The 20,002-nt window shown below is 39.5% G+C and overlaps 2 protein-coding genes across 3 annotated transcripts; one reads left to right on the forward strand and one right to left on the reverse strand.

The window, feature by feature from the left end:
* Nucleotides 1-260: 260 nt before the first annotated feature.
* LOC104247737 (protein LONGIFOLIA 1-like) lies at nt 261-3,694 on the reverse strand. 2 transcript variants are annotated; one of them, XM_070162744.1, is made up of 6 exons: nt 3,175-3,694; nt 2,975-3,090; nt 2,501-2,765; nt 1,559-2,403; nt 908-1,013; nt 261-835 (listed from the first exon to the last, which is right to left on the reverse strand). In XM_070162744.1, exons 1-6 carry the CDS (start codon nt 3,395-3,397, stop codon nt 333-335), a joined length of 2,058 nt encoding a protein of 685 aa, XP_070018845.1. In that variant the 5' UTR covers nt 3,398-3,694; the 3' UTR covers nt 261-332. The 2 variants fall into 2 exon arrangements, with proteins under 2 accessions (XP_070018845.1, XP_009802125.1); XM_009803823.2 differs by having other exon boundaries at nt 261-1,013.
* A 3,536-nt stretch (nt 3,695-7,230) lies between these two features.
* LOC138881466 (uncharacterized) lies at nt 7,231-7,925 on the forward strand. The gene is made up of 2 exons (XM_070161694.1): nt 7,231-7,242; nt 7,416-7,925. Exons 1-2 carry the CDS (start codon nt 7,231-7,233, stop codon nt 7,923-7,925), a joined length of 522 nt encoding a protein of 173 aa, XP_070017795.1.
* The last annotated feature ends 12,077 nt before the right edge of the window (nt 7,926-20,002 follow it).

Genomic DNA, 20,002 nt, shown 5'->3' on the forward strand with positions numbered 1-20,002 from the left:
TTAAACATTCTATCTATACATTAGCAACATGCATTAGTTAATCTTATGCGTACTAATTCGTTTAGAAGCATGCTACAGTCTCCAACTACAAGGTATTTTGTTGACGAGAATTAACAAAATTTAGCTCTGGCAAATGTGATGCAGTGAAAGATACTACCATCCGGAAAGACAATTCTATAAATCATAAGTAAAGCAAGATTGAAGCAAATGGACTTGCACTTTGGGGGGGAAAAGACTTGCACAAAAATTTTAAATTGAGATGCAAAACGAAAATATATAAATTGTTACTTCTACTTGTATACTTCAATCACTCAATTGTTCTAACTCAACTGCTACCTCATTATTCTATACGAACATGCCACAGATTCATGCACAAGTGATTCAAATATATCACGTTCAATCTCTAATACTATGCTTTCCCCTTCTTCTTCTTCTTCTTCAAACACACGGCCTCTAATTCCGAGCTCTTTTTTTCGCAAATCCTTATCTATCAATGCATCAATATCTTCAAGAACTTGGCAATTAGCTGAAGGTAAACTCTGTATTCTCATGCAGAGTGTGTTAATCAGCTCCAACCCGTTCATTTGACGATGTAATCGCCTTTTCTTTAGCCATATGGGGTTCAACTTGATGTAATATGGTTCCAAGATTTCAACAAGGAGCTCGTTAACAAGTTGAAAAATATGCTTTCTGTTACACCTCTGGCTTAAACTTGATCTTGGTACGGTAAAATTGGAAGGGTGAAAAAGTTCTAAGTGGTGAAAAATACAAGGATCAAGAGGGTGAGATTGAGAGTACAACTTGGCAAAGGACACTGGGGTACATTTGTCAATTCCTGCACGTTTCAGTATTCTTTCAATGTACTGAAATTCCTCTCGTCCAACACTAGAAGTAGTAGTAGTAGTACCGTTAGTACATTTGTTGCTTTCTTGGAGTGTGGTGTTGTACGAATGGCTCGAACTACAAGATAATTGTGTGCTCCTTTTCAATGGACAAGCATCTGATTCCTGTGACTGTTTTATTCAACAGACAAATATTATTGCACAAAATATCATAAGATAAATAATCCAGCCATAATTCAAAGCAGATATTTAACTTACATACACCTAATGGTATTACAGAATTTTAACACTTGTCGCTACATATATTTTGACCTATTGTAATTTGTAACAATTTATTTATCTTTATTTTTCATATTATTGATTAATCGCATTTATTGTGAACAGTTACGTGCTGCTAGATTTAAATTATACACATTAATAGAGTAAAAAAATTGTACTATTACATGTATTTTAATATGTGATAGCAAGTCATCAGTTATTATTTATCAAATTATCGTTACATTTACCTATAATTACCTTAAATGATTGTCTAAATACATTTTACATAGAACTTATGAAACTAAAAAAGAAAAGGTCAGTACGGTGCACGACACGTTCACGCAAGATTTGAGGAAAGACCACATCAAGGGATGTGATACAAAAATAATAGTATATGAAACTCTTAAAAATAATATATGGAAAAAAAATAGAAACTAAAATGCTGGTTATTTTCATACCTTTTTGATGAGTAATTTAGTGGGGGGAGAAGAAGGCTCTTTCTTCGGAGGAAAAAAGGTTGACAATGCAGTTTTCTTGCACTTGTTGTCCGTGATGTTTGCTTTATTTGTGGCAGCAGAATGAACGAATTGTTCTTCCTTCTTTCTATAGATGGGATCTTTTAATGGTGGCTTCTCATATCTCTCACCTTTTCCTTTTTTGCTACTTCTCTGATGCAGCTGCTGCTTCTGTTTTATTTCCTCCCATAAAGAATCTTGAGATTTATGATTTGTGATAATTTTAGCAGCAGATGAAAGTCTAGGAGAGTGCTGTAAAGTTTGGGTTTTATTACCAGTTGATGTAGTTGTGACTGGTAATTTGTTCTTGGTCTCCAACAATCTTAACCTTGGTGAGCTAGAAGGAGTAATTGATTGCTTACTAACTAGGCTATTATCATCTCCAAGATGGTTTAGAGCCTTGGGTTTTTTCGTCGGTCTAAGCAACACAACAGTACTGTTTGGAACTGAGGCGTAGTTATTGCTGTTAAGCAAGACGACATTATTATCGTCTTTACTTGTAACTGTGTTGGTAATGTCATGACCAACTTTCCTGCTGACTCTCTCTTTTACTTGCTTCACAATTTGTCTAGCATAATATCCTGGACTTGTATTCTCATCATCTTGCTTTAGTTTATCATCTCTCCTTCTCCTAGCCATTTTCTTGCCATTGTATTGATAAGCTGAACCTTGAGATTCTTCACCAATATTTTCTTTGTTGATTTGAAGAGATAACCTATGATGATATTCCACATCTGACCTCCTGCTCTCTGAAGATACCCTTGGTGTCTCAGGCAGTGACACAGTACCTGTAATTACGGGTGACAAAATTAGCTCATGAAAATATGATATATCCAACGTAACCCGCCTATTTATCAGTACAACCCGCCCGTTTGACACCCGTACCTGTAATGTTAAGGCCTTGAACTTGCTTTTGGACCAAGAGTGACTTACAATGTGAAGTTGAAGTTGGAGTATTATTGATAGTGGAAATATTGGAAAGAGGAGAGTAATTTTCAAGGCCCATAAGTCTAGCAACAAGTGTTGGTGTTTTGGGCCCAGGAGAGCAGCTGCTATATTCAGAGGAAAAATCATCTGTTTTTCCTCTTGAAGTTGACGTTGATACTCTAGGTGATCTAGAGTCAATGCTTGTTCTAATTTGAATACCAACCTGGATTAATTGCACAAAAATTAATTAATTTTCAATAAGAAGTAAAGTTAATTCCAACACTATCATTATTATCATCATTACTCACTTTTACAAACAACAACAACAATCTAATTAATATCTCACTCTACTCAACATTGGGAAAAGAGATGATTAATTATTAAAATATTGGTAACACGAGATGAGAAGTAACGGTTACAATTTAGACTCACCGGAATGTTCAAATTTTCTTCTGATGAAATTATTAATGAAGTTGAAACAGATTTATTTTCCACAAGAACAGGCCTTTCCTCGTCTAAATCCAAGCTGTTTCTTGGCGCTTCAATTCCTGCATTATCATGTTGTTAAAAATTACTACTCAAAATCCTTAGAAAAAGTGGTTAATATGATTTTTTCTTCACGTTAAAATTACCTTTGAGGAGAACAGGTTCTTGGTCTTCTTTAGTTAAAGAAGGATGAGATTGGTGCTGCTGGTTCAAATTTGCTAAATGAAAATGAGGTAAATCAAATATTTGAAAAACAGCACACATGCAACCAGCAGTAGTAACTTGTTCATTGATTTCTCCTTTCTCTGACCGTCTTCCTTTATTCTTGGTAGATCTACTAGTACCCCAGTACAGCCACTCTTTCCCCATTCTGAGCACTTTTTGGTAGCAAATTGAGTATTTCTGATGGGAAAATGGAAATATCAGAATATTGAAAATGACAGCAAGTATATACGGTCTCAAGAGGAGTATAGTCACTGATCAGGATAGAGAAATGAAATGAGTAGTGAATACTTTAGTTTTCTGCCTCTCTTAGCTTGGTTTATTAACACTCACTCCCAAACGAGCAGTAGCAGTAGCAGAGACCAGATAAAAAAACCAACTCTATCTACGTCTCTTTCTTGTTCTTGTTTATTTATCGGGAAGTGAAATGGGGAGATATATGACGATATGAGTACGTTTCTGTCTCTCTATCTCTATGGGAGACTGTGATTTTTATACTAATTAAGGAGGGGTGAGTTTTGGGGGGTGGGGGTGGGCGCTGTTGACGATGCAGTGCCCACTATTAATTCATCCCGTTATAGTGAGAGTTTAAAATTCGAGGGGGTTTGTTTATTGGGGATCTGCAATATATGTCTCTAAATTGAATCTTCCTGTTTTGAATCATGATGACGTACTCTGTTTATTCCCTCCACTTTTTGATTCTTCTCCCTACTAACCATGGTTAGATTTTCACCTGACTACTATGTTTAAAAAATTTCTTTAATTTTGACAGTGAGGATAATAGTTAAGGTAATTAGCATATTGTGTATGACCATAATTAGTTTACTATTCGGAGCACCAAAGAATATGATGGAATGAAGGCAATCATCCAATTTGTAATAACCCTTCAATGGAGTTAATGGAAGCTCAAACACTCTTTTGAAAAGTGATGATGACTTGATTACCAATTACAATTGATAGAGACCAATGATGGTGGTGATATGCTAATTAAAATGAAAGAGTTATAATTGAATCCCTTTCCTTATAAAATTGTATTATATATATAAGTTTAAATTTTTTTATGTATATATATAACTTATTGAATTTTTTTTATATAAAAAATCTTTTAGTTTAGTGATTTTTGAATTTCCATATTAGAATTTTTGGCTCCACGACTAAACAGATAAATATTATTGTTTGACTAAAAAACATTAAGCCTTTTTATTAAACTAATTAAATATAAATATTTGAGGCAAATCCTAGCCAAAGATAATTTATCCTAGATCTGACATAGAAGATAAAAATACACAACCATAGTTGAACATAAAATTCGATTATAATAATGGTTGAATCCCATAATGTAAGAAAAAGATGATGATTTCAATAATATTAAACGATAGCGATGAATACATAGATAAAAAGGGTCACCGTTCTTGAACAAAGCTGACCTCCATACATTTGATATAATTCAATTACTGATAAATACTGAGGATCTAAGCTTCTTTTCTCCTTTTTCTTGGCGAGGGGCTTGAGATGAAGACCCCTCTTCATCTTTAAAGATGTGTCTATATCTCTATGTGAGTTTTTTGTCCCTCCCCCTTCAGTTACTCTCTCCTATGATATTTATACAAAAACACTTTCTTTACCCAACGGTCCTTAATCGGAGTACCTAAGCTCTTGGAATATCCTGTGGAATATTCCTTTAAAGATGTCTAAAGGTTGAACTAGTCGTTCAAGCCGAATGGAGTGCTCGACCTCGACCGTAGCTGAATCACTCGTTAGTGTATTGCTTCCCATACATGACCTCGACTTGGTTGGCTCTTGGTTGCCCTCCCTTAATTAAGATTCTTTTGTTCACATTTCAATCTATACAGTTAGTCCCTCCGCGCGTCGAGGTTGCCTTTGGGCGAGCTCGGCAGGCGGACTAAGGCAGTTGCATTTTTTGAGAAATCTGAGAATGTTGGTCGAAGAGTGATTCCACCTTGTTGGCGAATTGGCGAGGTGACGCTTCAAAAGCCGCACATGACTGTTACGTCAGTTTGAAATGACACTTTCTTCATGCGTCATTATGGCGCACGTTCCCTATATGTTACATCGTTTCCCTCGCTTCTTCCGTTTCGAAATTAATTGGGTGGCGTTTGGGCTTTCTTGATTGGGGTGCCTATGTTCTTATAAATACGGATAGTCACTCCTCATTTGAATTGTTGTGTTTTTAGAGCCTTTGAAGCCCAAGTTCTTTTCTTCTTCCAATTCTCAGCTTCTATGTTTTCTTCCTCTTCTTAGTATCATTTGCTACTTTCATCACTTTCATCTTTGTACTTCTTATACACACAATCAAAAAAAATGTCCAATGCTTCCTCTAACCCTGTGACGTTGGATGCAGATACATCTCCCCATGAGGAAGGGGTGGCCGTGGTGGAAGATGAAATTTTTTCCACCGTGGACGAGATAATCCCACGCTCCAGGAAGGCTAGGTCAGACTTCAAAATCCTGCCTAAGGATGAACCTGAACCTGTCATTTCCAAAATGGATGCGGCGGCGATCACTGCGTTTAGAACTAAGTGAAAAATCCCGGCCCATATTGAAATCATTCCCGCTGGTAGTGATGTAGTCCAAACGCACTGTCCGGGGTACTGCGCATTTTATGTGTACCTATTTATTGTCGGCTATGCGCTTCCTCTTCCTTCCTTGGCAGAGGATTTTTGTCGCTTTTACAATGTATGCCCGGCTCAACTCTCTCCGTACATATACAAGTTTTTCCTCATGCTTATCAAATATGCTAAGTTGTCCAGCCGTGGTATTTCTCTACGTCATGTACTTCACCTCTTCGCCCAAGTTATCACAGGGGCACGATGATTCATATGCTCCATCGAGGGACCAAAGGGTTAGTAGTGAAGATGGACGATAAAACTAATCGGCATTTTTGGGAAAATTTCTTCTACGTGAAGACAAAGCACGTGGTATCGAACCCTAGCAGATTCCCCGAGGAGTGGAATTTTGCTCGTAAGTATTTCCCTTCTAAAATGACCGTCGTTTATTTTGGGGTAATCTGATCGTTTTTCTTCTTCCTTTGCAGCCCAACGGGATCCTCCTTCACTAGTTGTTGATATTCGCAACTGGGTGAGTTAGGTTTTGCCCCATACTATAGGGATTCGCGAGTGGTCACACTTCAATGAGAGGTTCGGGCATAGACCTGCGGCCGGTGAGTCACCTTTGGCTTCAATTGTTGGCTTTTATACCGTCATTTCTATCTTCTTATCTCTCTTCTTTGTTTATAGGTCGGAGGGCAGCAAGAAGGACGAGGGCTCCTACACCTGCCTTTCGTCAGTTGGGCATCTCAGCCAAACCCGTACTCGTCGTGGCTACAAGTGAGCCTGCTCAGGCCTCCGCTGTCTCTCAGACTTCGACTTCGCGCGGGCTTGGCCACCCGGCTGCCTCTCCCCTGGCGGGGGTTCTGGCTCCTACAGTTCATTTGGTAGACGAGTCGCTGGAGGACGAAAATGAAGATGCCCCTTTAAAGAGGCGGAGGATAGTGGCTAAGACCGAGGGGCCTTCGAAAAGTGAACTCGTGTTGGCGGTGTCTGAACCGGATGGGGGTACTAGTTTGGGCATTGAAATCGTGCCTCCTCCGATCGTGGAGATGGCTTCTTTGGAAGGGGGCAGAGCTCGGAGGCCGTTGTGATCACTTCGAGTGGTCCGTTGACTTCACAACATGCCTATGTTTCCTCTTCAGCTAGTGAGAGGGCTAAGGGCATGGTAGTAGATGACTACGAGTCCGGTTCGGATATTGACCCCGAGGACATAAGAATGTTTAAAGAGGGATTCACTCGGTGGAAGCTGGAACGGATAGTTCCTCCCGCGTGATCGAAATTTCCCCAGACTTAGGTTTGTTGGAGGACACAGTAAGTCTGGTCCCCTAATTTGCTATTCTTTGTTCCGTTACTGAAAACAGGGCCCTTTAGGAGATCAGCGATGCTGGCCTATCACAGGGCGTAGCCGGAATGGCTTTGAGGGTGAGTTTTTTATTGCTTTCTTCGTTTCACGTCTTCTACTCTTGCTGACTTTTCTTTGTCCTCTTTTCTTTCTTCATACCTTCATTTTGGAGACTGAAAGTCTCCGCCATGTGGAGAGACGAGTTGCCATTTTCTAGAAGATAGTTTCAAAGTACTGTCAATATCGTGACAAGTTCCGCGAGATACATGCACGACTTAGGGAGGGCGGCAATCTTCAATCCCTTAGAGAGGAGTTGGAGTTAAAGGATGAGGACCTGGTGCAGTCCATTGGCAGATGCAGCAAACTCGAGGGGCTGCTTAGGGCTAAAGAAGAGGAGCTTGAGGTGGGAAAGGGGGTTACGACTGAGTGCGTTGATCTTCAGGCAAAGATGGTGGCCTTGCAGGCGGAGCTTGAGCAGAGTGCCACCAGAGTCGCTGGTTTAAGTGTTGAATTGGCGAAGAAAGTGACCGAGCTAGAAAGGAAAGCGGTTGAGCTGGACATGATTGAGAAAGCCCAAGCAGCGGCCTTGGCGAGGGTCGAGGCATCGGAAGATTCTATCCGCGTTCTCAGGTCTGAACGGGCAACTGAAAGGAAAACAACCGCTCTGAAGGAGGCACGGCTTGATGAGCGGATTGGTGGGCTTGAAAGAGATGTCTCTAGCCTGGGTGATCAAATTGTCACTCTCGAGGCTGAGAGGGCATAATTGTTGGCTTCTACTCCTCCCGCGTCCGTTCCTTGCCATTTGTACGAGATGTGAATCCATGCTGAGGCTCAGTGGGATATATATATAAGGGCTTGTTGGCAGCGGGGAATGTTCTGAAAGCCATTTTTGAATAAGTTTAAGCCAAAGCGCGTGAGGCCCGGGTTGCCTGCGGCTACGACCCCGCGACACTGGAGGCTGATGGGGACGATGAGGCTGAGGACAGGCTTGCCTTTGATGATGAACATTCTAATGGAGAGGTTGATGGTGGAGGTAAAGTCGCTGAACCAAGCGGAGAGAGAGATGATGGCGTGGATGGGGATAATGCTGAGTGAAACCATTGTACTTTTAATTTGTCCTTTTGTACTTAGTTAGTTGGGTGGGGGGCCCTTTTGGCCCTTTGTAAGACGCTATCTTTTCTTTTTTCCTTTGAATGAAATAGTCGGTTCGTCTTTTGATTGTATGTATTTGGCTTTTCCTTCATTTTCTATTCGAATTTCTTGAATTTTTTCACAATAAGTCCCTAACTTTTGGTAGTCTATTCGAGCGGGTCGAATTTGACCTGCTAATTCGGGCGAGGTCGAACTTGACTTGTTAACTCGAGCGATATTGAATTCGGCATGTTAATTCGAGCGAAATCGAATTTTGACTCGTCCATCCGAGAGGAGTTGAATTTTGACTTGCTAATTCGAGCGAGGTCAAATTTTGACTTGCCAACTTGAGCGAAGTCAATTTTGCCTTGTTAGTTCGAGCGAGGTCGAATTTTAACTTGCCAATTTTAGCGAAGTCAATTTTGACTTGTTAATTCGAGCGAGGTCGAATTTTGACTTGCCAATTTGAGCGAAGTCAGTTTTGACTTGTAAATTCGAGCGAGGTCGAATTTTGACTTGCCAATTTGAGTGAAGTCAATTTTGACTTGTAAATTTGAGCGGGGTCGAATTTTGACTTTCCAATTTGAGCGAAGTTGAGTTTGACCTATAAATTTGAGCGAAGTCAATTCTGACTCTTTAATGAATTTGAATTAGGTCGACTATTTTTCCTGTGTTGGCGTGACGTGTAGATTTAGTGGAGTTACGTAAGAATTCTAATTCTGTATGTTGTTTTGCTTACTCATTTATTGGAGAAGGCTACATGTTACTGTACAGTCCGTACATACATTTGAGGAGTCCCAGTCTATCTAGTTCCTTCATAGCTCCGCCTAGAGAGGTAGTTGATTAATTGGGCGATGAATGTCTCGCTCAGGCCGGGATCACGTATGGGCGAGATCAGATTTTAGCTAGTTATGTCGTCGCATAGTTGCTTTGGCGAGCGCGTGGATGAGTTTCACGCACTTGTGTTCTTTCTGCATACTGGAGAGATTCATATGTTCTCCGAGCTGGTGACTCAGTCCCAGTCTATTCAGACTTTTCCCTTTATGGCATTAAGTACCAATTTGTTGGAAACGTGGTTTCACTTGTCCGTTGCGTGCAAGATGATATGGCGTGGAGAGTGCTGTTTTGATGGCGTTTGTTCTCTGTTCGCGTATTTGGGAGAATGTTCCTGTTCCTATCCCACTCAAAGAAAAATAGCTAGTTATACCCAAACTAAATTGTTTGTTACCTCGACTTGATTAGTTGACGAGTGGAGAGGGGTGCTGTAGTATGACTCGTTTGACCTGTACTCGAATGTTAGCTTCAGATTTGATCCCGACCTCATGTTTAGCTTCATCGTTAGTCGAATCTAGGAATCTTGTGGACTAACAAATTTGCCCGTTGGGATCTCGAGTTTGAGTCCCCGTCCGATCCAGTCCCAGGTGCACAAAAATAAGGGGAACATAAGTCATACCGCCACCACACAGGCAGGGTAAGATTGCTATTTCAAAGAATTATACAATAGGCTATCATTCTTTGCTAAGAGAGAGAGGGAAGTGTGTATAAAGTATAGATTGGTATCTGACGTTAATATAGCAATAAGATGGTGGACGTACTTAGAGCATAGTGGCCATAATCCTATTTTGACAACTCACACTCACCACATACCAGACTCACCCCTTCAGCAAGACATGGCTTTCGTGTAGATATCAAAATATAATTTTGATTTCGTGCAAAGATTTGACCTCGGTTGGTTCGGCTATTTCACGAGCTTTTATAAATTTCTCGAGTTGGTGTTTGTAATGAGAGGGCGAGGCTACGACAACCGGGAAGTGAAACTCTGGCTGACTTTAGATCTAGAGGAAAGTAAAATTTTGGCTAGAAATTCCCCACAGACGGCGCCAAATTGTTTGTCTAAAAAACGTTAAGCCTTTTTATTAAACTAATTAAATAGGAATATTTGAGGCAAATCCTAGCCAAAATAATTTATCCTAGATCTGAGATATAAGATAAAAATACACAAGCATAGTTGAACATAAAATTCGATTATATTAATGGTTAAATCCCATAATGTAAGAAAAGGATGATGATTTTAATAATATTAAATGATAGCGATGAATACATAGATAAAAAGGGTCATCGCTCTTGAACAAGGCTGACCTCCATACATTTGATATAATTCAATTACTAATGAATACTGAGGATTTAAGCTTCTTTTCTCCTTTCTTCTTGGCGAGGGGCTTGAGATGAAGATCCCTCTTTATCTTTAAAGATGTGCCTATATCTTTCACCAAAAATGATCATACTCAAGGAGCCATAGATGATATGGATAACCATATTATCTGTCAATTAACCAAATTTTTATCTGTATTAAATATATATCGGTTCGAATAATTTATCCATTTTTGCATCATTCGTTTTCAACCCGACCATATCCAATCCAACCCGCCCGTTTGCCACCCTACTAACACCTAACAATTGTAGGTGAAAACATAATTTTCGTGAGAAATATAATTAACACTCATAAAAACTCATTTTATTTTTTGTTTATAATAAATACCTAGTATGTTTTGCTCATAAGATTTCCGGCAAACATTGACCTCTACAGAAACAAAACTAGGTCTATTACAATCACGGGCCATGGTCCGATGCGCTTGAAACTTTAGTCCCATTTATAGGAGAGGAATTTTCAGATCTACTATTGTTTAGTGTCTATTAACTTCCTATAGCTACCATATACATAATTACTTCCTATAACTATTATTCAGTTGTTACTGTAGTATATTTGCTGTATCCGCATTGCTGTATTCATGAATACAGTAGCAAAAAGCGCCTAAAATCAGGGCAGTCCAGTTGTACACGTATGTATTTACATATATTCGCGTCGTGTATTCATGAATACAGTAATAGAAATCACCTTAAAAATAGGTATGTCTAGTTGTCTAATAACAGAAATAATATCAATTAGTGTGATACACTCCTAATATAACTCAACAAAATCAATTCTAACATACCTCATTATCAACCCATTATAATTCGATATTTTATATTCAGTATATTCAAGTGTATTTGTATTAACATTATTTTAGTTACTTCTAATACATGTTATTACTATTGTATTCAGTATATTTCACTGGTTGTATTCACTATATTTCTATTTGTATTAAGTGTATTTTACTTTATTTCACCATATTTTAAAATTAAATGTATTCACTATTTGTATTCTGTTCTATTTTAATATTTGTATTCAATGTATTTCAATATTTATATCTTGTATTCATGCATACTGAAATGTGCAGTATGCATTAATACAGGTGTATTCAGCTGTATTAAAAAACAAAGATCTTCGTAATACATAAAATACATGTAAAAAATATATTGATATAAAAATATAATGCGTTTGAGTGAATTTATATAGAATACAATGTATTTGTATCATTGTATGTGACTAAATAGAAAAGAAGAGAAGAAAGTTCGTTGGAGATTGGATTTTCCGGCCAAGAAGAGAAGAAAGTTCGTAGGATATTTTGGGTTCATCCGCCCTCGAATAGGATATTTTGGGTTCATCCGCCCTCGAATAGGATATTTTGGGTTCATCCGCCCTCGAATAGGATATTTTGGGTTCATCAGCCCTCGAATGGGATATTTTGGGTTCATCCGCCCTCGAATGAGATATTTTGGGTTCATCCGCCCTCGAATGGGATATTTTGGGTTCATCCGCCCTCGAATGGGATATTTTGGGTTCATCCGCCCTCGAATGGGATATTTTGGGTTCATCCGCCCTCGAATGGGATATTTTGGGTTCATCCGCCCTCGAATGGGATATTTTGGGTTCATCCGCCCTCGAATGGGATATTTTGGGTTCATCCGCCCTCGAATGGGATATTTTGGGTTCATCCGCCCTCGAATGGGATATTTTGGGTTCATCCGCCCTCGAATGGGATATTTTGGGTTCATCCGCCCTCGAATGGGATATTTTGGGTTCATCCGCCCTCGAATAGGATATTTTGGGTTCATCCGCCCTCGAATAGGATATGTTGGGTTCATCCGCCCTCAAATAGGATATGTCGGGTTCATCCGCCCTCAAATAGGATATGTCGGGTTCATCCGCCCTCCAATAGGATACGTTGGGTTCATCCGCCCTCGAATAGGATACGTTGGGTTCATCCGCCCTCGAATAGGATATGTCGGGTTCATCCGCCCTCGAATAGGATTTGTCGGGATTCATCCGCCCTCAAATAGGATACGTTGGGTTCATCCACCCTCAAATAGGATTTTATTTTCAAAGTTGTTGTTGAAGCCAGGCGCCCACCTGAATAACGAGAGGAATACTTTTTTGTCTGTCCATTTCATATTTTAGGCGCCCACCTGTATAACAAGGGAATACATTCCACGCCTTTACCAATAGGAGACGCACTTCCTAGGTCAAGTTTTGCCAATAGGAGACACGCTTCCTAAGTTTTACCCATAGGAGACGCATTTCCTAAGTTTATTTTACCCAGAGGAGACGCACTTCCTGAATTAAGATTTCACGCATAGGAGACGCACTTCCTAAGTTAAAGATTTCATTAATAGGAGACGCACTTCCTAAGTTTAGTTTTACCGATAGGAGAAGCACTTCCTAAGTTCATTTTACCCATAGGAGATGCATTTCCTCCTAAGTTTACTTTTACCCATAGGAGATGCATTTCCTCCTAAGTTTAGTTTTACCCATAGGAGATGCATTTCCTCCTAAGTTTAGTTTTACCCATAGGAGACGCATTTCCTCCTAAGTTTACTTTTACCCATAGGAATACTTTTCTGTCTTTTCATTTCATGTTCTAGGTTGCCCACCAGTATAATGCGGGAATACATTCATGTTCTAGGTCGCCCACCAGTAAAATGCGGGAATACTTTCATGTTCTAGGTCGCCCACCAGTAAAACGCGGGAATACTTTCTGTTCTAGGTCTCCCACCAGTATAATGCGGGAATACTTTCTATTCTAGGTCGCCCACCAGTAAAATGCGGGAATACATTCATGTTCTAGGTCGCCTACCAGTAAAATGCGGGAATACATTCATGTTCTAGGTCGCCCACCAGTAAAATGCGGGAATACTTTCTGTTCTAGGTCGCCCACCAGTAAAATGCGGGAATACATTCATGTTCTAGGTCGCCCACCAGTAAAATGCGGGAATACTTTCTGTTCTAGGTCGCCCACCAGTAAAATGCGGGAATACTTTCATGTTCTAGGTCGCCCACCAGTAAAATGCGGGAATACTTTCTGTTCTAGGTCGCCCACCAGTAAAATGCGGGAATACATTCATGTTCTAGGTCGCCCACCAGTAAAATTCGGGAATACTTTCTGTTCTAGGTCGCCCACCAGTAAAATACGGGAATACTTTCATGTTCTAGGTCACCCACCAGTAAAATGCGGGAATACATTCTGTTCTAGGTCGCCCACTAGTAAAATGCGGGAATACTTTCTGTTCTAGGTCGCCCACCAGTAAAATGCGGGAATACATTCATGTTCTAGGTCGCCCACCAGTAAAATGCGGGAATACATTCATGTTCTAGGTCGCCCACCAGTAAAATGCGGGAATACTTTCTGTTCTAGGTCGCCCACCAGTAAAATGCGGGAATACATTCATGTTCTAGGTCGCCCACCAGTAAAATGCGGGAATACTTTCTGTTCTAGGTCGCCCACCAGTAAAATGCGGGAATACATTCATGTTCTAGGTCGCCCACCAGTAAAATGCGGGAATACTTTCTGTTCTAGGTCGCCCACCAGTAAAATGCGGGAATACATTCATGTTCTAGGTCGCCCACCAGTAAAATGCGGGAATACTTTCTGTTCTAGGTCGCCCACCAGTAAAATGCGGGAATACATTCATGTTCTAGGTCGCCCACCAGTAAAATGCGGGAATACTTTCTGTTCTAGGTCGCCCACCAGTAAAATGCGGGAATACTTTCATGTTCTAGGTCGCCCACCAGTAAAATGCGGGAATACATTCATGTTCTTGGTCGCCCACCAGTAAAATGCGGGAATACTTTCTGTTCTAGGTCGCCCACCAGTAAAATGCGGGAATACTTTCATGTTCTAGGTCGCCCACCAGTAAAATGCGGGAATACATTCATGTTCTAGGTCGCCCACCGGTAAAATGCGGGAATACTTTCTATTCTAGGTCGCCCACCAGTAAAATGCCAGTAAAATGCGGGAATACTTTCTGTTCTAGGTCGCCCACCAGTAAAATGCGGGAATACTTTCTGTTCTAGGTGGCCCACCAGTAAAATGCGGGAATACATTCATGTTCTAGGTCGCCCACCAGTATAATGCGGGAATACATTTCTGTCTTTTCATTTCATGATTCTAGGTCGCCCACCAGTACAATGCGGGAATACATTCAGTCTTTTCATTACAAGCGTTGAAGTTGGGAGCCCGCCCAGATAACAGAGGCATACATTTCAGTCTTTAATTTTCAAGTGTTGAAGTTGGGAGCCCGCCCATAGAACAGAGGCATACATTTCGAGATCAAGTCAGAAGACAATAAAACAGAGGGTTACAACAGGAATCCCCAGCAGTAAACAATAAAATCCCCAGCACCGGGAAACAGAAGGTTGCAACAAGAGGTCCCAGCACAAATTCAGGCGCATGAGTCAAAAGGAAGAAAGGACGCGTCTTGAAAGAAGCAGCTGGTGAACATTAAATCATGCCCAGCATAACAAGTCTGATGAAGAGAGTCGTACCCACCAGAGGAATCGCCGAAAAACTTGATGAAGAAAGTCATGTCCCTAGCGGACCGAGCAAAATGATGAAAACTGGTATTCAGAAAAGCAAAGGGCCAGTATCATTCCCAAATTCCCGGAAGAAAAGCACCGGAGGAAGCACAAGCCGACAAGAAAGCCATGCAACAAGAACAAATTTCAGTCTAGCCTAGCTTCTTGTTTTATTTTAAGCACGGTGTAATAAGGAGATCGGTAAGCAGTGATAACAGCATGCAACAGCAGTAACATTGCAGTCCCACGGTAGTCCCAGCTACCAAAAATTCCCGAACTACATTAACCTGATTCCCCTTTAGCCAGGGATATGTAGGAAACCTTTGAAGCAAAGGTTCGGTTAAATCTTTTTAAAAAATGCTTCACACGGAGTACTCAGATGGGCAAAAATCGCTCGCTTTATCTTTGCACGAAAACCCTTCGTGTCTTCGGACAAAGAGGGGCAGCTGTAAGCACGTGATTTTTGCCCTATATGAGAATTACTCCCAAAAAATTCAAAATCAAATGATTTTCCTTGGTGTGCAATTTTGTGAGATTTTGTGATATTTTTGGATAATTATTTGTATTTGTCTGTGTTTGCTTATTTGTTAAATTAATAAAAAATACAAAAATATGTCGCATTTTGCATGTAGGATTTAATTCTACAATTGTTAGTAATTAAATTAGTTTTACAAAAATTAAAAATTACAAAAATAGGCATCTTTTGCATTTTTAGCATTTAATGTCCAAATATACAATTTTATGCTTAATTATTACTTAATTGTGCGTTAATTATTATTGGTAGTTAATTTGCGCTTTTATAACTTAATTTAGTTCTTAATAATAATTTAAGTACTTTTATAATTTAGTTTTAGAAAAATAAAAGAGAGCAAAATACAAAGAAAAATCGGATTGGGCCACTTCTTCAATTTTCAAACCCCAGGCCCAAATAATTGCCCAATCTTCTCCATGACCCAGTTCACTTCAGAACGGGTCGACCCGGTCCGCCGTATTAACCCATTAACCCAACACCCACTCTTCATTTTTGTCCTAACACAAAACAAAAAAGGAAAAACAAGACAAAAAACCCTAAAAACTAAAGAAGCCATCCGCCTCCCTAAGCTTGGCTCCTTTTTCTCCAAGCATCCATGGCTGCCCTCCCTTCCGACCAACTGCTGCTCCTCCTCCTTCGTTCCTCATTCAAACCACCAAACGATGCAACCACCTTCGCGTTCAAATGACCCCCCCTCATCCGCCATTAAAGCCAAACAAGCATCTTCAAGCCTCGTCGACCATGACCACCTAACCATCGACCAACCCGTCACCACCAGTTGCTTCTGCTTGCTGCATCGACCAGCTTTACTGCTTCATCTTCCCCATCCAAACTACCTCCATTACTGCTTCGTCTTCGACTGCGAACAGCTCGAACAACCACAACCTGTTTCGCGAGCTGCTGCCCCACTGCGTCGTCTGCTCCGAGCTGCTGCTGCTTCACTCCGTCTTCCTCCTCGACGGACTGCTGCTGCTCACGTTTCTGGGAGTTTAATCTTCTGGCCATGGCAGCATCATCGTTAGTTTCTCCTGCTTCATCGTCGTCATTCTACGTCAAGCTCAAAGTCGAGCTCGACGTCCATGGATGACCCTATGGCCGCTGCTGTATCGACGAGTCCAGCTTCTGCCTTCATCTGCTTCAGTTACTCCTTAATCGTGTTCGTCATCGTTGGTTAGAGCTTTGGTCGAGGCTCGTCAAGTTTGTTGTTGGTATAGTCGTTTGTTCGTCGTTTCGATCCGGTTAGTAGATTTTTGAGTTTTATTTTGTCCGTATTTCGTTTGGATATTTTTCGAATCTAAAATCGGCGAATGTTTGTTTTGTTCATGTCTATGGTTAGATATTTGATTTTTTGTTTTGTTCATGTTCATATGTTTTGTTAAATTAATTTTCAGATTTCAAAATGGAAGTTTAATTAGTTGTTTTTCATGTTTATTTCATATTTGTATTATTGTTTAGGTAAATATTTGTTAGATTCAAATTGAAATTTAATTAATTATTTCTTCAATTTGTTTCATGTGTTATGTATTTTCCAGAAATTATTAATGTTGTTTGAATCATATGAATCCGTCATATTTGTTGTTTAAAAAATAGATTTAGTTCGTGTTCATCTTTGTTTGAAGTTCATGTTTAATCCAGTGATTTAATGTGAGTTTATGTTTTTTTGTGATTTGTTGATTTAATTTGAATCATGCATATTGTTTTTTGTATTGTTGTCTCTTTGTTCATCCATTGATGGTCTAAATTAACCAGGATTGGTTCCCGATATGGTTGATTTATTCCCATTAATTTGGAGTTGTGTTGTTCATCGTGTTCATATAATTTGTTGTTGAAGATTGTTGAGAAATTGGTCATCTTAGCTATATTTTGGTTGAGTTATGATTAATTGAATGTTTAGAGCTGATGGGGGTAATTTGGTAAATTGCAATCCGTTCAGGGGTAAAATGGTAATTGCAATAAGGTCGGAGGGGTAATTTGGTAATTGAACATTATTTTGATTCTTTATATTAAGCATGGGGGACAAAATATAATGAGACGGTTTTTGATGTACTTGTTTAATATAATGGGGGACAAGACAAATTATAATGGGAGGGAATATTGTACTTATTTAATGTAAGCATGGGGGACAAATTGTAATGGGTTGTGGTGGAAGTATTTATTTAATGTAGGCATGGGGGACAAAGTTTAAAATAAAGAAAATATTAATAAGTGGGACAAAGCATGCCTTGGGAGAATAATTTCGGGTTGGGAAATTGAAGACTTGTCTTGCTATATATAGAGTCATTCTTGACTTGAATAGGATTGAGAGGATTTTTGGGGAGAGAGTTTTAATACTTGAGGTTGAACATAAAACAGATTTCTACACTTGAGAGCGGACAGACTTGAAACATTTTGAGAGTAAAAGAGAAAATGCAATTTGAATTTTCACTCGAATAATTTCCGTTTGCTTTTCTCAAGTGTTATTCAAAAATCCGAAACTACTGCCTCTTGTATCTGTTCTCTCTTCTTCTTTGACTGTGATTGCACTTTGGTATTGCTGAGTTTTCAATCTGTTACTGGGTTATTCTATTGGTTGTTACTGGTTTGCGGTGTTGCTGAATCTGCTGTTGCTGTGGTATTATTGCTGCTGACTTCTCCTTCTTTTGTTCTTGTACTGCTGTTTCCAGGTACACATTTGTACAATCTCGGCTTGAAGCAAAAAATGAAATATTAATCAGGCTTTGTTCCTGTTGAATTCCTCCTGTTTAGATTTGTGGTTGAATATAATTTGTCTTTCTTCTTATAAAGATGTAGTCGAATGATTAATGAATAATGAGGTTGCATATGTATACTTTCTTCATCTAATAATGTTAGTTTAAATTAATCGGAAAATAATTAATCTGTTTTGATATTATGGTCAATCTCATGTTCTAGTATTATCGAATAACAGAATATAAAAATGAAAGCAGTTTTTCTTTGTACAAACTCGATCGCAATTTTCCATTCGCATTAGCCGTAAACTAATAACTAATAAGTTACGTTTTTCAGCATGTAATTAATTAAGAAATTTTCTTTTATTTTTAGAGACAAACTTAATAGAAAAATGTAGTCACTATAGGTTTATCCTTTAAAATAAAAATGAGACGAGCCTCGCCAAATAAATCACAAATCGCCGGGGCCCTCAATAAAATACATAACCATTGACTAGACTTTGGATTTGGTCGTTTAATGAACCTTCACGGCATCTTCCTAAAATAACAATACGTTAGACTCTTTAGGACGCGCCTTAATAAATCTTACCTTCTTAAACTCGGGTGCGCATTTATGTGACTCAAATCCAAATCTCAACGGAGTCGAAATGTGTTTCTAATCACGGGTACATTGATTGTGACGTGGTTCGAGATACGTGTCCATGACGTTGCAAATTCCTTTTAAAAAATAAGAATGAGATGAGTCTCGCCAAATAAAAATACAAAATTGCGGGGCCCTCAGTAAATATTTGTTTTCAAATTGCTTAGATTTCGGGATGGACCGTTTAGCAAAATTCCACGGTCCTACCCAAAATAAATACGCTAGTCGCTTTAGGCGCGCCTTTAATAATTTAATTTCCTTAAACTCGGGTGCACATTGATGTGACCCAAATCCAAATCTCAACGGAGTCAAAGTGTGTCGACGACCACGGGTACATTGATTGTAACGTGGTTCGAGATACATTTTCACAACGTTGCAATTCTTGACAAAAATAACAGTAAATGATAAAAGCGGTTAAAAGTTAAAATTTGCACATAAGTTCATATTCGTATAAAATCAGATAATCAAGCCAAATATAACAGTTGAGCGACCGTGCTAGAACCACGGAACTCGGGAATGCCTAACACCTTCTCCCGGGTTAACAGAATTCCTTATCCGGATTTCTGATACGCAGACTGTAATATGGAGTCATTCTTTTCCTCGATTCGGGATTAAAATTGGTGACTTGGGACACCCTAAATCTCCCAAGTGGCGACTCTGAAATAAATAAACAAATCCCGTTTCGATTGTCCTTTAATTGGAAAAAACTCCCTTGTACCCTATCGGGTGCGGAAAAAGGAGGTGTGACAAGTACAAGGTTACAACATGGTTCATTGACCTATCCAATACCCCTACATAACCCACACAAACATCTACGGAGCCTCTATGGATACAAAAGACGACTTATGACAACGCTGACAACAAGGCCCCGGCTATACCTCAAAAGTGGAAGTCTACCACAAAAGATGTGCAACATAACCCCTTTAAAGGAAAAGGGGGCTCACCAAGTCTTCGAGAGGAGGACACTCCACTACGCGCGATCGGCACTGTCCGCTAAAGAGCCACCTACATTCATTTAAAAATGTAGTGCCCCCGGCAAAAGGGACGTTAGTACCATGAAATAGTACTAGTATGTATAACTAAACACCATCTAGTTAGAAAGAACTTTCATACAAGA

Source organism: Nicotiana sylvestris, chromosome 11 (genome assembly GCF_000393655.2).
Source record: "Nicotiana sylvestris chromosome 11, ASM39365v2, whole genome shotgun sequence".
In the NCBI taxonomy this organism is placed as follows: Eukaryota; Viridiplantae; Streptophyta; class Magnoliopsida; order Solanales; family Solanaceae; genus Nicotiana; species Nicotiana sylvestris.